The following is a 17,528-nucleotide window of genomic DNA, read 5'->3' as shown; positions in this document are numbered from 1 at the left end:
TCTAAACCTTTAATCATTCTTGTCGCTCTTCTCTGTACCCTTTCCAATTTCTCCACATCTTTCTTGAAATGTGGCACCCAGAACTGGACACAGTACTCCAGCTGAGGCCTAACTAGTGCAGAGTAGAGCGGCAGAATGACTTCACGAGTTTTGCTTACAACACACCTGTTGATACAACCTAGAATCATATTTGCTTTTTTTGCAACAGCATCACACTGTTGACTCATATTCAACTTGTGGTCCACTATGACCCCTAGATCCCTTTCCGCCATGCTCCTTCCTAGACAGTCGCTTCCCATCTTGTATGTATGGAACTGATTGTTCCTTCCTAAGTGGAGCACTTTGCATTTCTCTTTATTAAACCTCATCCTGTTTACCTCTGACCATTTCTCTAACTTGCTAAGGTCATTTTGAATTATGTCCCTATCCTCCAAAGAAGTTGCAACCCCACCCAGTTTGGTATCATCTGCAAACTTAATAAGCGTACTCTCTATCCCAATATCTACATCATTGATGAAGATATTGAACAGTACGGGTCCCAAAACAGACCCTTGAGGAACTCCACTTGTTATCCCTTTCCAGCAGGATTTAGCACCGTTAACAACAACTCTCTGACTACGGTTATCCAGCCAATTATGCACCCACCTTATCGTGGCCCTATCTAAGTTATATTTGCCTAGTTTATCAATAAGAATATCATGCGAGACCATATCAAATGCCTTACTAAAGTCTAGGTATATGACATCCACCGCTTCTCCCTTATCCACAAGGCTCGTTATCCTATCAAAGAAAGCTATTAGATTAGTTTGGCATGACTTGTTCTTCACAAACCCATGCTGGCTATTCCCTATCACTTTATTACCTTCCAAGTGTTTGCATATGATTTCCTTAATTACCTGCTCCATTATCTTCCCTGGGACAGACGTTAAACTGACCGGTCTGTAGTTTCCTGGGTTGTTCTTATTCCCCTTTTTATACATGGGCACAATATTTGCCCTTTTCCAGTCTTCTGGAATCTTCCCTGTCTGCCATGATTTTTCAAAAATCATAGCTAAAGGCCCAGATACCTCCTCTATCAGCTCCTTGAGTATCCTGGGATGCATTTCATCAGGACCTGGTGCATTTGTAGGAACATTTGTAGTCATTGTTTGTAATGTTGTAGTTGTGTTGGTTCCAGGATATAAGTAGGCAATTGCCTACTTCATTTTAAGTGGAGTTTTACAAGATGTTTGAATTATTTAACCTTGTACACTCTAATTGTCTTCTCCAGACCTCAGGGAGAGTTCTGTGAAGCTGCAAAGTTTTCCCCTTCCACCCACAGAGATTAATGTAACAAATTATTCATTCCGTCCCCCCCATCTGGTCTGTCTTTCTCTCTCATTTTTAGTAATTACCTAGTAATTTTTGAGTATTTATCAAAAACCTTCATATGTTGTGTTAAAATATGCTTGACAGAGCCAAGGAAGGAAAATGGAAGATTCTGTACTTTATAGTAAAGCAGCAATCTCAGAGGGGTCTTCAGAATATTTTGTTGGGCAAAATAGGCATAGCTTTAATTTAAGAGTATTCACAGTTCTAAAGCTTACCTTTCCTGTCCAGCCTACCCCCTTCCAGATGCAAAAATACACTAAAATCCAGGCAATTGCCAGGGTAATCGCTAATGGCCATCGGATCTGCCCTGACTTTTCCAGCCCATCTGTCATTTGATGCATGTTGCGTCTAGAATCAGCAAAAAGAATGATGCATTTAACAACCACTTATTCAGAAGTATGTATGATGTAGCTGAACTATGCATATGCACACAAATTATGTATAGAAAAATTCTGCTCAGCTTACTCCCAAAATTCGACCACAGCACTTGTCATGTTGGTGGTATTTGCTATACTGTAATTGGAGAAACAGTGTTCCGTGTTCCATGAATTTCCACAGTGTCTCCAAGGAAGAGTCTATTTTAAAAGAAAAAGAATAAAACTACTAAAAATATTTTACAAGTAAACATCACCTCAGGTATATCCTCTGACAAAGATTGATGGTTGATTCAAAAACTAATGTAGGTTGAGTTCTGCATTGTACGTATTTCCCTGGGGGGAATTTCTTCTCAATTACATGAATCAAAAATGAAAATGTTTCCTCCTTTCTTCACTGCATCAGGCAAAAATGTTTCAGAATCAGCTATGCCTCTCAAAATGTGAGTGTATTGACAGTTCTTTAAGCTACAGCTGCTCAGGAAAGGACCTCAAGGACTTTATTAAAGGTAATGAAATGTGACTACTTTTGAACACACCATTTCCAAAGGTTTCATTCCCCCCCCCCTCAGACCTAGATAACTTAAACTAGATTTACTATTTTATATGACAGTATTCCTTACTTAAAGATACTTAATTGATGTTTTTGATTAAAAACCAGAATGCAGTGATTGGATATCTGTGCAAGTAATTTTGGACAACTTGTGGCAAGTAATTTCAATAATGTATATTCCCTGTTGATAGTAATACCTTTGGAAGCCAAAAATTTCACATACTGCATATGTTGCAGTATACAGAGTGGGTGCGTCTAGATTGGCAAGATTTTGAGCAAAAGCTGTCTACACTGGCCACTTGAATTTGCGCAAGAGCACTGACGTTCTAATGTAAGAATTCAGAGTTTCTTGCGCAAATACTTTGATGCTTCCACTCAGGGATAAACCCTCTTGTGCAAGAATACTTGCGCAAGAGGGTCAGTGTAGATAGGCACCTTAATTTTTTGCACAAGAAAGCCCGATGGCTAAAATGGCCATTGGAGCTTTCTTGTGCAAAAGCGCATCTATACTGGGCACGTATGCTTTTGCGCAAAAGCACTTTTTGCACAAAAGCATCCGTGCCAATCTAGACGCTCTTTTGTGTTAAAAGTATTTTTGTGTTAAAACGGAAAACTTTTCCGTTAAAAGTATTTCCGCAAAATCATGCCAGTCTAGACGCAACCAGTGAGTTTATCAGAAACTTCATGAGAATTCAAAATACTCTAATTCAGACCCCGATCCTACAAGAACACTTCCCAACAACATTGTCACATGTAAAACATGTTATGGGCAAATAGAATATAATCACAAACAAAGAAACTGGTTCTTTACTGAGGTCAAAATTCCCAGAGCTGAACACAATTATGAGCAAAATTGAGTGGGAGGAAAAAATAAGTGAATGACAGTTGGAAATTGTTTAAGAATGCTTTAAGAAATTATTTTAAAAAGCTGAAATGTATCCATAAGAAAATCTATGACCTGTAAGGTTAAAGAAACTAGGAAGGAATTATTTAGATGAAGATATTACTCGCCCTGTTCAGTAGCAATGGTTCTGTGAAATGTATATCCCTGTGGGTGCTCCACTCAGGCCTCGGTGCAAAAATCTCCTGTGATAGTCTGTGGTGGTTCTCTTCTATAGACAGTAGGAAGTGTATATGCAATTAGCAATCCACTTGGACATGTTATGCAGAGACAGCTGTTCCATGGGAACCAGACGTAGAAATGAAAAGTCTGTCTGATTTCCTGAATTCCTTGGTTCTATCTATGTAGAACACAAGGGCTCATCTAGTGTCCAGAGTCATTGAGGTGAAAGTCCGATATAACTTTAGGAAGGCACTTGTGATGAGCTCTGAGGATGATTTTATCCTTGGCAAAAATAGTATGGAGGATGAGCCATCAGGGCTGCAATTTCCCTTACCCTTCTGGCAGAGGTAATTGCCACTATCAAGGCTACTTTCATAGCTAGATGTTGTGGAGAAGCAATGGCTAATGACTCAAAGGGGAGGGGTTATTTCTGTGAGTGTGCCAAGCACAAGGTTTAAGTCCCAAGGTGGCAATGGCAGATGTAAATTTGGATGCATCTTTTGCAAACCCATTAAGAAACACTTCCTGGTTCATGGAAAGCTGTGATGGCGGACAAGTGGACATGAATGGAACTAATATAAAGGTCCATCAGGTATTCCAGCATGATAGTTATTGGAACAGTGTTTGGTAGCCATTAACAATGGCGGCACCACTCTTGAAATAATTTCCATGTGTTTTTGTAGGTTTACCTCATGGAGAAGCACTGACTATTCAAGAGGATCTGCTTCACTCTCTCTGAACAGGTAAGTTCTTCATTTTGGAATCTTGAAGAAGCCATGCTGTGCATTTGAGGGCCCTGAGCTTTATTTGAGAGTTTTGCCTTGATTCTGGGTCAGTAAGTGGGGACCAGTAGGGAAGGGGATCAGGTGGACAATTGATAGATGGTGCAGATAGGAAAACCACGGTTGTCTTGGCCAGTAGGGCGCTATTAGAATCACTGTGGCTCAGTCTGTGCAAATCTTGTTGATCACCCTAAAGAGTAAGGGGGTCAGTGGGAAGGCATACAAAAGGGGAGAGGTCTAGGGTATAGTGAAGGCATCTCCCTCTGATCTCTTGCCTCAACTCGCTTGGGAGCAGAAGCGGTGACATTTGCCATTGGCTGCTGTCTCAAATAAGTCTGACTGGGAACTCCCATTGTCGGAAGATTGGGAGGATGACATTGAGGCTGAACTCCCACTCGTGCTTTTCTGAGACGAGTCTATTCCAGTTCCAGAACCTGATTGCTCCTGCTGGTTGATATAAAACGTAGAGGGTGTGTTGTCCATGAGGATATATATGGTTCTGCCCTGGATGATGGTAAAGAAGTGTGCATATGCACTGCAGATGACCCCGAGTTCGAGTGTTGATGTGAAGCTGCATCTCAGATCGTGATCATCTGCCCTGGATTGTCTGTGTGCTGCAGTTGGCACCCCAACTTAGTTATGATACATTGGTTGTGACGACCATTGATGATGAGGAGATTGCATGGGGAGGTCCACCTTTTGAGAGATCGGAGAACTAATGGAGGAACTGTAAGACATCTTGTGTGACTATGTCAGTTGGGAATGTAAATGGTTGCAAGCCAAATCTATAGGCAGCACATGTGTAACCTCGCATGGGAGACAACAAATGTAATAGCTGCCATGTGTCCTAGAATCTGAAGGCATATGTGTGCAGTCATAAAGGGAGTATGTATGACTCCCTTGATAAGTTCATATAGTGTCTGGATCTGCTGTAGCAGAAAGTAGGCTCTGGCTGTCACAGCATCCAGGAATGACCCAATAAACTCTATCTTCTGGGTCGGCTCTAGGGTGGATTTCTAGATGTTTATGAGTAGACCCAGGTGAGAGAAGCAGTCCTTGATGGCATTTGTCATGATTAGTGTTTGCTGATGTGAGGAGCCCTTGATTAAGCAATTGTCCAGGTAGGGGAATATAATGATGACCTGCCTCCTGAAGAATGCCTTAACCACAGCCAGAGTTTTAGAAAAGACCAGTGGAACCATGGGAAGTCCAAAAGGAAGGACTCAATAATGGTTAGAGGTCTTCACCTACCATAAATATGAGAAACCTAAGTGTCGAGTGTATCATTATATGAAAATATGCATCCTGAAGGTCAAGGACTAAGAACCAGTCCCTGTCATCAAGTGCTGGTATAATAATTCCCAGAGTCACCATTCGAAACTTGCTGTTGTGTATGAATTTGAGCTTTCTGAGATCCAAAATAGGCCTCCAACCCCTTGTTTTCTTAGCAGTTAGGAAATAGTTGGAATAAAACCTTATTCTTTGAAATTCTGGAGAGACCAGCTCTACTGCCCCTAAGCTGAGTAGTTTTTGTACCTCTGCTCATAGAAGGGGCTCATGAGAGGGGTCCCTGAAGAGGAATAGGGAAAGGGGATGGGTAGGGGATATAGAGATGAAAGTTAATTGTGTAGCTAGTATTGATGATCTCTAGGACCCATTTGTCAGTAGTGAAGAGAGCCCATTTGTGCCAAAAGGGCCTCAAATGGTGGTGGAAAATAGGAGTGGTATCACTGGATCGGTGGGATGGTCGCTCAGACCCCTGACCACATCTTCAAATTTGGTTGTAGTTGGTTGGTTATTAGAGGACTGATTATGTTCTATTGAAACGCTGTTTGGGTCTGTTATCATATGGACCCTGCTGCTGTCTCTGATAGTATTTCTTGGCCTCTGGTATGGAGTTTATCTTTTATTAGGCTGGGTGTACATGCCTAATGTTGGAAGTGATTTGTGGGAGTCCTTCACTGAATATAGGACTTTGTCTGTCTTGGCCGCAAATAGTTAGTTCCTGTTGAAGGGAAATCTTCTATCTTTGTCTGCAACTCTCTTGGGACTCCAGAAGATTGCAACCATGAAGCCCTGTGCACGACTCTCGCAGTCGCTACCATGTCAGCTACGTCCAGAGATGCCTGAAGGGCTGTTCATGCTATTGATTGGCCCTCTTTCATTATGGATTGGAGCCGGGGCCTTTTTACTCAGGGAGGTCTTGCAGAAGCTCCTGTAGCCTAATGTAGTTGGTGTGGTCATAGTTCGCCAGGAGAGAAGTGTAATTTGATATTCAAAACTGAAGAGCAGCAGAGGAAGAAAGAGTTACTCACCTTGTGCAGTAATGGTAGTTCTTCGAGATGTGTCCCCCCGTGGGTGCTCCACTCCGGGTGCTGATGTGTCCTCATGCTGGTGACTGGAGACTTTTCCAGTGGTTTCCACCATGCCGTGCATGTGCTGTGGTGCCCCTTTGTACCGTTGGAGTCTGTTAGGCGCGCACAGCACAGCACGGCCCCTCCGTTCCTTCTCTACCTGTTAGAGCATGGGGCTCCAAAGCAGGGGAAGGATGGAGGGTAGTGGAGCACCCATGGGGGGACACATCTTGAAGAACTGTGTGAGTAACAAGGTGAGTAACTCTTTCTTCTCCTTGGAGTGGTGTCCCTGTGGGTGCTCCACTCTGGGTGACTACACAGCAGTTGTCGGCCCATGGAGGTGGGTTTGGAGCTCTGTGTTAGTCACTGTGGATAGTACTGCTTGTCCCACTGCCCTGGAAGATGTGATTGAAGAGGAGAGAGGGTAATTCTGTGTGAATGGACGGTCAGATGACCAGGTGGCAGTGTTACAAATGTCCTGGAGAAGAACGTTGCTGAGAAAGGCAATAGTGGAAGACATCGCCCTGGTGGAATGTACTGTGATGGTTTCAGGTAAGTTTTTTATCAGTGTATAGCATATCCGAATACAGGAGGAGATCCATCTTGAGATCCTCTGAGATGAGATTGCTTATCCTTTGGATCATTCTGCATAGCACAGAAACAGTCTAGGGGATGCTCGCCAGGCTCTGGTGCGGTCAATGTAAAATGCAAGTGCCCTGAGGACATCAAGAGTGTGCCATGCAGCATGCACTGGATTGGCATGCGGCTTAGGAAAAAGGCAGGTAAGTTTATGGGTTCGTTGACATGGAAGGGGGAAGGTACTTTGGGGAGGAACTTCGGGTGGGGTTGAAGTATAACTCTGTCTTTGGTGAACACCGTGTACGGGGTTCAGCCATCAACGTGGCGAGCTCGCTCACCCTCCTACTGGAAGTCATTGCAACTAGGAAGGACTCCTTCATCGATAGATCTGACCAAGAGCAGCTCACTAGTGGTTCAAAGGGTGGTTTTGTCAAGCTCTTGAGTACATGGTTCAGATCCCAGACTGGTACTGGTGGACAGATGGGTGGGAAAGTGTTCTGTAGACACTTAAGGAACCTCTTGGTTATCGGGTTTGCGAGGAAGGAAACCCCTTGTTCAGTGCGATGAAACACTGCTATGGCAGCCACGTGTACTTTAATGGTGCTAAGAGCAGGGCCTGACTGTTTCAGGCATAATAAGTAGTCTTAACAGGATGGGGAGGGAGTGGATTTCAGGGTTGTCGTATGTGAGCGCTTGCACCAGTGAGAAAATCTGTTCCATTTATAGAGGTATGTTCTCCTAGTGGATTTTCTTCTACTGTTGATCAGTATTTCCTTCACTGCTTCTGAACAGTTGTTTTCAGCATCCTGGAGCCATGAAGGAGCCAAGCGTGGAGATGAAGCTTGTGGAGTTCTGGATGGAGAGTTCTCTCGTGGTTCTGCGATAAAAGGTCATGATGGAGTGAGAAGGCATACGGATCTACCATTGTCATCTTGTGAAGGTAAGGATACCAAGTCTGTCTAGGCCACGCTGGTGCCACTAGTGTGACTTGAGCCTGATTTGTCCTGATCTTGTTGAGGACCTTGTGTAGGAGAGGAAAAGGAGGGAAAGCGTAAAGGAGAGGAGCATCCCACCTAATAGAAAAGTTTCCCTAGGGCTGCTCTGGAGCAATAGAGGTGACACTTCCTGTTGCTTCTTGTGGCAAAGAGGTCTATGTCTGATTGGCCCCACTAGTGAAAGACTAGATGGAGTGTGTCTTTGTCTATTTCCCATTTGTGCTGGTTGTGGAACATGTTGCTTAGTGATCTGCTGTGATGTTGAGTACTCCAGGAAGGTAGGAGGCCAGCGGGGTGACCTGATGTACCAGACACCAGTTCCATAATTTGATGGCTTCCGTGCAAAGGGATGGGGATTGTGCACCTCCCTGTCGATTGATATAGTACATGCAGGTGGTGTTGTCTGTCATTATAGTAATGGACTTGCAAGCTATGTAAGGTTGGAAGTGTTGACATGCATATCTGACTGCTCATAATTCGAGGAGGTTGATATGAAAAGTTTGTTCCATAAAGGACCATTTGCCGTAAGCTGTGATGGTCCCTAAATGGGCTCCCCAACCCATTTGATGAGTGATCATTGTAACTGTGGGGGAAGGCTGCTGGCATGGTATGTCATCTAGCATGTTTTGTGGGTTTGTCCACCATTGTAGGGAATTGAGGATGCGTGGTGGGATAGTAACTCATTTGGAAAGTTGATCCCTGGAGGGCTTGTAGGTTGTGGCCAACCATGACTGTAGGCCCCTCATGTGAAGTCTGGCCAACTTGATGACGTATGTTGTAGAAGCCATATGCCCGAGGATTTTGAGGCATTTGCGTACCGTCATGGTCAGAGCTGATTGTGCACTCATGATAAGATCGTGTATGGTATTAAATCTGTGTTCGGGCAGAGTAGCCTTTGTTGCCACTGTGTTGATGAGGGCCCCTATAAACTCCAACTTCTGGGTTGGGTATAGCATAGATTTTGTATGATTTATATGGAAGGCAAAGGGACAAGATTTATCCATACCCTTGATCTGGGAGGCCGGTTTTGGAGCCGCTGGTGCATCCTCTGATGGTGGTTGAAGTGACTTCTCATAGAGGAGTTTTCAGTCTGTTCGCTCGATCACGTCATGCTCTAGCCGTTAGCTTCGAGCAGTGGGGGCACTTTTGTGTCTGATGCGACTCCCCTAGTTACTTTATACACTTAGAATGCCTGTCGGAAATGGGCATAGCATCCCGGCACGTCTCGCACCTTTTAAAGCCGGGAGATCCCAGCATGAGTTACGGGGGAAAGGCGGCAAGTCACAATGAAACTTTTTTTTTAAACTTTTGATTGGGGCAGGTTGGCAGGGGTAAAATAACTTGGGGTATGTCTACACTACCCCCCTAGTTCAAACTAGGGGGGGGTAATGTAGTCATACGGAGTTGCAAATGAAGCCCGGGATTTGAATTTCCCGGGCTTCATTTGCATAAAGCCGGCTGGTGCCATTTTTAAATGCCGGCTAGGTCGGACCCCATGCTGCGCGGCATAGACTAGCTAGTTCGGATTAGGCTTCCGAGGTGTACAGCTAGTTCGGATTAGGAAGCCTAACCCGAACTAGCTAGTCCATGCCGCACGTAGCCGCGCGGCATGGAGTCCGACCTAGCCGGCATTTAAAAATGGCGCCGGCCGGCTTTATGCAAATGAAGCCCGGGAAATTCAAATCCTGGGCTTCATTTGCAACTCTGTATGACTACAATACCCCCCCCAGTTCGAACTAGGTGGGTAGTATAGACATACCCCAAGATACTGACGTAACTAATAGGATTAACTGGGTTTTTTTTATAGTTTTCTTTGACAGAGGTCGCGAGGAAAAGATGCTCCATCTGCTGCCGAGAATGGTAGAGAAGGAACTGAGGGGCCATGCTGTGCGTGTGCTTAACAGACTCCAACAGCACAAGGGGGCACCACAGCGCATGTGCAGTGCGGTGGAAACTGCTGGAAAAGTCTCCGGTTGCCGGCTCGAGGACGCACCAGAACCCAAAGTGGAGCACCAACACAGACACCACTTGAAGCAGAATAGACTTTCCTGCCAAAGATATCCAAGGTGTGGCTTTGTACTAAGGCTGTCTGGCTCGTGATGGACTGAGTCCATGACCAATGAATTTAGATAGAGATGTGAAAAGAGAAAATCCATGCCCCTGGTCAGGAATAAATATTTCCTATCTACTCTGTAGTTAGTAGGAAGGAGAGAGGCTGTTTGCCAGAGTGCCCCTGCTGGTTCCATAATAGCCTCATTGATCAGCAATGCTATCCTAGAGAATGTTGCTGGTTAGAATATCTTGAATAGTTTGGGTTCTTTTTCCAGCACCTCCAGCAGTGCAATGTCCTGAGATTGAGCTACATGCTTGAATAAGTCCTGAAATTGTTTCAGGTTGTCTTCTGGTAGAGAGGAAGATGAGCAGAAGATGGCCTCATTTGGAGAAGAGAAAGACTGTGGAACTGTCCAAGAGGGAGTGAGAAGTCATCATTTTTGTCCATTGGCTCGGGTTGGGCTGTTACTGAAGGTGAGTGTGGAGGATTAAATGGTGAGGAGCGTGTTGTGATGAGTGAAGAAGGCATTGCTGTATGTGCTACTGTGGATACCAGTGTCTCATATGAACAATGATGGTGAGAGGAATGGGGGTGGTATTGGTTCCCAGGGGGGCCATTGGGTTTGGAACTGCTGAGGTCAGTAAGGACAAGTGTGATTAAACCACAGAAATTGCGGTGGGTGGTGTGATGCTTGGTGCTGAGTGGAATGCAATGAAATCATTGAGCCTTTTTTTGGGTGCAGTGCTGTGAGAAGAATCTGCTATCCTGTTTGGTTCTTTGGCCAGTACCAGGTGACGATGTTGTGGGTGAGAAAGAAATAAGTTCCGAAGATTGTTGGTGCGGCCATGGTTGATGGATTCTTGGAGAATGCAGTGGTGAAAGTGTGCTCGGCCCCAGTGGAGATGGTGCATGGGGCTGCAGCACTTGGTGCATATGATGTGTTTTACACAAAAGCTTCTTGGCTCTGGGGCCGGAGCATGCTTCAATTTTGTCTGCCAGGAACCAGAATGTTCACTCAGGGTATGTCTACACTACCCCGCTAGTTCGAACAAGCGGGGTAATGTAGGCATACCGCACTTGCAAATGAAGCCCGGGATTTGAATTTCCCGGGCTTCATTTGCATAAGCGGGGCGCCGCCATTTTTAAAACCCCGCTCGTTCGAACCCCGTGCAGCGCGGCTACACGGGGCACGAACTAGGTAGTTCGAACTAGGAAGCCTAGTTCGAACTACCTAGTTCGTGCCCCGTGTAGCCGCGCTGCATGAGGTTCGAACGAGCGGGGTTTTAAAAATGGCGGCGCCCCGCTTATGCAAATGAAGCCCGGGAAATTCAAATCCCGGGCTTCATTTGCAAGTGCGGTATGCCTACATTACCCTTCTAGTTCGAATTAGGAGGGTAGTGTAGACATACCCTCAGTGACGAGATGGCCATAGGTGCCGGGAGCAGTGGCATGTCTGGTTTTGTCGGAGCTGATTGAGAAGCAGCACCAGTTGGTATGGAGGAGCTAGACTTTCTCTTTGGTGCCAACTCCACTTTCTTTGAACATGCCATTTTTCGCTTCTCCATGGTGCCAGAAGTAGATGGCACCGGCAAGTGGGAGAGTGGTAGTGATTAATGGCTCGATGTCAGGGTGGTGGTTGATTTCTAGTGGAGTTCCCCAAGGATCAGTCCTAGAGACAGTTTTGTTCAACATCTTTATTAATGACCTGGATGAGGGGATGGATTGCACCCTCAGCAAGTTTGCAGATGACACTAAGCTAGGGGGAGAGGTAGATACCCTGGAAGGTAGGGATATGGTCCAGAGTAACCTAGACAGATTAGAGGATTGGGCCAAAAGAAATCTGATGAGGTTCAACAAGGACAAGTGTAGAGTCCTGCACTTGGAACAGAAGAATCCCAAGTATTGTTACAGGCTGGGGACCACATGGCTAAGTAGCAGTTTAACAGAAAAGGACCTGGGGATTACAGTGGATGAAAATCTGCATATGAGCCAACCGTGTGCCCTTGTAGCCAAGCAGGCTAATGGCATATTAGGTTGCATTAGGAGGAGCGTTGCCAGCAGATCCAGAGAAGTGATTATTCCCCTTTATTTGTCTCTGGTGAGGCCACATCTGGAGTATTTTGTCCAGTTCTGGGCCCCCCACTATAGAAATGATGTGGACACATTTGGTCCAGGGGAGGGTGATCAAAATGATTAGAGGGCTGGAGCGCATGACCTATGAGGAGAGGCTGAGGTATTTGGGTTTGTTTAGTCTGCAGAAGAGAAGCGTGAGGGGGGATTTGATAGCAGCCTTCAACTTAGAATCATAGAATCATAGAACTGGAAGAGACCTCAGAAGGTCATCAAGTCCAGCCCCCTGCTCTAGGCAGGACCAATTCCAACTAAATCAACCCGGCCAGGGCTTTTTCAAGCCGAGACTTAAACACCTCTAGGGATGGAGACTCCACTACTTCCCTAGGTAACCCATTCCAGTGCTTCACCACCCTCCTAGTGAAATAGTTTTCCCTAATATCCAACCTGGACCTCTCCCACCACAACTTGAGACCATTGCTCCTTGTTTTGCCATCTGTCACTACTGAGAACAGCCTCTCTCCATCCTCTTTGGAACCTCCCTTCAGGAAGTTGAAGGCTGCTATCAAATCCCCCCTCACTCTTCGCTTCTGCAGACTAAACAGACCCAAGTCCCTCAGCCTCTCCTCATAAGTCATATGCTCCAGCCCCCTAATCATTTTGGTTGCCCTCCGCTGGACCCTCTCCAATGCGTCCACATCCTTTTTGTAGTGGGGGGCCCAGAACTGGACACAATACTCCAGATGCGGCCTCACCAAAGCTGAATAAAGGGGAATGATGACATCTCTGGATCTGCTGGCAATGCTCCTCTTAATGCAACCTAATATGCCATTAGCCTTCTTGGCTACAAGGGCACACTGTTGACTCATATCTAGCTTCTCATCCACTGTAACCCCCAGGTCCTTTTCTGCAGAACTACTACTTAACCGGTTGGTCCCCAGCTTGTAACTATGCTTGGGATTCTTCCGTCCCAAGTGCAGGACTCTACACTTGTCCTTGTTGAACCTCATCAGATTTCTTGTGGCCCAATCCTCCAATTTGTCTAAGTCATTCTGTACCCTATCTCTGCCCTTGAGCGTGTCTACCTCTCCCCCCAACTTAGTGTCATCCGCAAACTTGCTGAGGGTGCAATCCATCCCCTCATCCAGATCATTAATAAAGATATTGAACAAAACCGGTCCTAGAACCGAACCTTGGGGCACTCCACTAGAAACCGACCGCCATCCTGACATCGAGCCATTGATCACTACCCGCTGGGCTCGGCCTTCTAGCCATCTTTCTATCCATCTTACCGTCCATTTATCCAATCCACAATCCCTTAACTTGCTGGCAAGAATATTGTGGGAGACCGTATCAAAAGCCTTGCTAAAGTCAAGGTATATAACATCCACTGACTTCCCCATGTCCACCGAGCCAGTTACCTCATCATAGAAGCTAATCAGATTGGTCAGGCACGACTTGCCCTTCGTGAATCCATGCTGACTATTCCTAATCACTTTTCTCTCATCCAAGTGCCTCAATATGGATTCCTTAAGGATCCCTTCCATGATTTTTCCAGGAACCGAGGTAAGACTGACCGGCCTATAGTTCCCTGGATCATCCGTCTTCCCTTTTTTGAAGATGGGCACTACATTTGCCTTTTTCCAGTCATCCGGGATTTCTCCCGATCTCCACGACTTTTCAAAGATATTAGCCAAAGGCTCCACAATGACATTTGCCAACTCCCTCATTACCCTCGGATGCACTAAGTCCGGACCCATGGATTTATGTACGTTTAGGTTTTCTAAATAGTTCCTAACCTGTTCTTTACCTACCACGGGCTGTCCATCTTCATCCCATCTTGCGTCACTTGGCGCGGAAGTCCAGGAGCCGACCTTGTCCGTGAATACAGAGGCAAAGAAAGCATTGAGTACTTCAGCTTTCCCCACATCATCTGTCACTAGGTTACCTCCTTCATCCATTAGGGGCCGCACACCCTCTCTGATCACCTTCTTCTTTTTAACATGCTTGTTATCCTTCATATCCTTAGCCAGTCGTAATTCCATTTGTGCTTTCACCTTCCTGATAACCCCCCGGCATTCTCGAGCTATACCTTTAAACTCCTCCCTGGTCATTTGTCCAAGTTTCCACTTTTTGCAAGCTTCCTTTTTGTGCTTAAGTTCACCAAGGATTTCCCCTGTAAGCCAGTCCGGTCTCCTACCATGTTTGCCTCTCTTGCTACGCGTCGGGATGGTTTCTTTCTGTGCCTTCAATAAGGCTTCTTTAAAATACTGCAAGCTGTCCTGGACTCCTTTACCCTTCATGTTTACATCCGAGGGGATTCTACCCATCAGATCTCCGAGGGAGTCAAAATCTGCTTTTCTGAAGTCCAGGGTGTGTATTTTACTACTCTCTTTTCTTCCTTTGGTCAGGATCCTGAAATCTACCATCTCATGATCACTGCTTCCCAGGTTGTCACCCACCTCCACTTCCCCTATTAGTTCCTTCCTGTTTGTGAGCAGAAGGTCAAGCTGCGCACGGCCCCTGGTCGGATCCTTCAGCACCTGTGTCAAGAAGTTATCCCCAACATTCTCCAAAAACTTCCTGGATTGCCTGTGTACTGCCGTATAGGTTTCCCAGCAGATGTCAGGGTGATTAAAGTCCCCCACGAGAACCAGGGCCTGCGATCTGGAAGCTTCGCTCAGTTGTCCGAAGAAAGCCTCATCTACCTCATCCACCTGATTCGGTGGCCTGTAGCAAACACCAACCACAACATCAATGCTGTTGTTTGCTCCTGTAAACTTCCTGAAGGGAGGTTCCAAAGAGAATGGAGAGAGACTGTTCTCAGTAGTGACTGATGGCAGAACAAGAAGCAATGGTCTCAAGTTACAGTGGGGGAGTTTAGGTTGGATATTAAGAAAATGATGTCACTAGGAGGGTGGTGAAGCACTGGAATTGGTTACCTAGGGAGGTGGTGGAGGTTTTTAAGTCTCAGCTTGACAAAGCCGTGGCTGGTTTGAGTTAGTTGGGATTGGTCCTGTTTTGGACAGGGGCTGGACTTGATGACCTGTTGATGTCTCTTCCAGCTCTATGGTTCTATGACCCAGGACGTTGACAGCAAAGACGATCCGGAGAGGCCCAGGATGAGTGGGAGATTTGAGGGCAATGAATTAGCCCTCTTGTGAGGTGTCAACTGCTCTGCCAGTTCAGAAAACATCCCCCAGTGGTTGAAGGGACTTTTTCTTTAGGAGGTTCTCAAGTCTCATTTCTCTTTTTTTTTTCTGGCTCTGGCCATCATGTTCTGGCAGTGTGGGCAGTTCTGCACCACATGGCCTTTGCCTAGACATTTTATGGAGGACATGTGGTCATCTGATGCAAGCATTGAGTCCCTGCAAGAGTCACATTTTTTAAAATCAGGAGAGCCTGGCATTTTGACTAGGAGAAGATTTAAAAAAACCCGGAGAAATAGTAAGCAGAGAAAAACCAGGCAAGTGTGGTTTTTTTTTTTAAACTATGAACTAATGAACACTAACTTAAACTAATTAAAACTGGTAACAAATTATAAACTAACTACATTATTTTTATCTTTTCAGTCAGAAAGAAAGCACTACTGTAACTCCATCTTCTGCCAAGGACGGTAGGAGTACCTGTATACATCAGGGCTAAAGCTGAATTAAGCTATGAAACTTTAGCTATGTCAAGAGCATAGCTTAAGTCTAAATAGCTTAATTTGGCTTTTGGCACTGTCTACACAGCAGGAAGTCGAAGAAAGAACACTCCTCCTTCGACTTCTCTTACTCTCCATAAGAAGTCCTCCAGCTCAATATTATTTCAAAATAAAGGCTTGTAGTGTAGATGTGCACTATATTATTTCAGAATAAAACCAGTTGTTCCGAAATAATGCTGCTGTGTAGACATACCCTAGAAAAGGAACTAAGGGACACTTGCTCCATGCACACAGCCAACAGAACAGCGCAAGACAGCTACTGTGCATGAGCAGCGCGGGAAGGCACTGTTAGGCAAAAATCTCTGATGGTGCGAGGATGCACCAAGACCTGAGTGGAGCACCCACAGGGACACCATTTGAAGGAGAATCATTATCTACAAACAAAATCCTAACACAGCAAACAAATCTGATGCTTTTTTTAGATGAAGGGTGCTATGACTTAATAGACTTAAATTTTATGAGGCATCTGTCTTGGTGCCATACAAAAAATCACGATATAATAGCAGAATAGTGTAAATTAAGTGGTTTGATAACACAAAGTAACTATTGTATTATTAGGGAATTATCCTATGGGGTGTTTCTAGTGAGGTTCTACCAGAAACTGTTCTTGGCTCAATGCTATTCAAATATTTAGCAATAATCTGGAAGAAATCATTGCTAATGAAATTTGCAGCACACACAAAAATGATGGGAAGTTAAATAATGATGAGGACAGACCAGTTACACAGATTGATCTGGATTATTTAGTCATGAACACTTTTGTTTGAACAAAATGCACTTTAGTGTAACGAAATGCCAGTCATGTATCTTGCAATAAAGAATTTGTTTTGCACTTACAAGATGGTAGACAATTTTGACATGGAGTGATGCTGAAAAGAACTTAGGGGTAAATGGTAGGTGGCCACCTGAACATAAGCTTCCAGGGCAATGCTGTAGGTAAGAGGGCAAACACAGTCACTGGTTGCATAAGAGGAGGAAGTTTGAGTAGGAGAGGGAGGTGGCAATACCTCTGTATACAGCATTAATGAGACCATTAATTAAATATTGCATCCAGTTCTGAATTCTCCATTTTAAAAATATTGAAAAACTGGAAATGGTTCAACAATTTATTCAAGGTCTTGAAAACATGCTTCATAGTGAGACACTCATGAACCTCATTTTATTTAGTTTATCCAAGAGAAGATTAAGAGGTAGTTTGATTTTGGTCTAACATGGCCAGGGAACCACTTTTGGCCAGGGCCACTGACCCACAGAAAAATCAGTTGGGGGCCACACACAAGCAACCCTCCCCCCCCAAAACAAAACCTTCACTACTCATATGCCCCTTCCTCACACTGAACTCAGTGCACACCACTCTCCAGTTCCTGCAGGTGACCAATCCAGCACTAATGCTCCAGCCCTGAGGGGGTGAGAGGAGGGTACCAAGGCTCCATGTTTCTTCTGTAGATAAGCAAGCCAGCACTAACATTCTAGCCCCACAGGGAGGGAGATGCTGAGTCTCTGGGATTCCTCTTGCAGCTAGCATCCTAGCTCTGTAGGGGGAGGCACCAAATCTTTGGGCTTCCATCTACAGCTCAGGAAGCTGGCACTTATGTGCCAGCCCCACAGGGGAAGGGGACACTAAGGCC

The 17,528-nt window shown here is 45.2% G+C and overlaps 1 protein-coding gene across 2 annotated transcripts in view; it reads right to left on the bottom strand.

Moving 5' to 3' along the window:
• The window catches only part of SLC6A1 (solute carrier family 6 member 1), a 211,887-nt gene that overhangs the window by 55,908 nt on the left and 138,451 nt on the right, over positions 1–17,528 (bottom strand). For both annotated transcript variants that reach the window (XM_075939324.2, XM_089781101.1), the window contains exons 5-6: positions 1,837–1,946; positions 1,587–1,719 (exon numbers count right to left, since the gene is read on the bottom strand). In XM_075939324.2, the coding sequence (XP_075795439.1) occupies positions 1,587–1,719; positions 1,837–1,946 (243 nt within the window). The remainder of the gene's footprint in view (positions 1–1,586; positions 1,720–1,836; positions 1,947–17,528) is intronic.

The sequence above is a fragment of the Pelodiscus sinensis genome, chromosome 11, assembly GCF_052426305.1.
Source record: "Pelodiscus sinensis isolate ZL-2025 chromosome 11, ASM5242630v1, whole genome shotgun sequence".
Taxonomy (NCBI): Eukaryota; Metazoa; Chordata; order Testudines; family Trionychidae; genus Pelodiscus; species Pelodiscus sinensis.
Note: the sequence above shows the minus strand (reverse complement) of the source record. Positions and strands in the feature narration are given on the sequence as shown.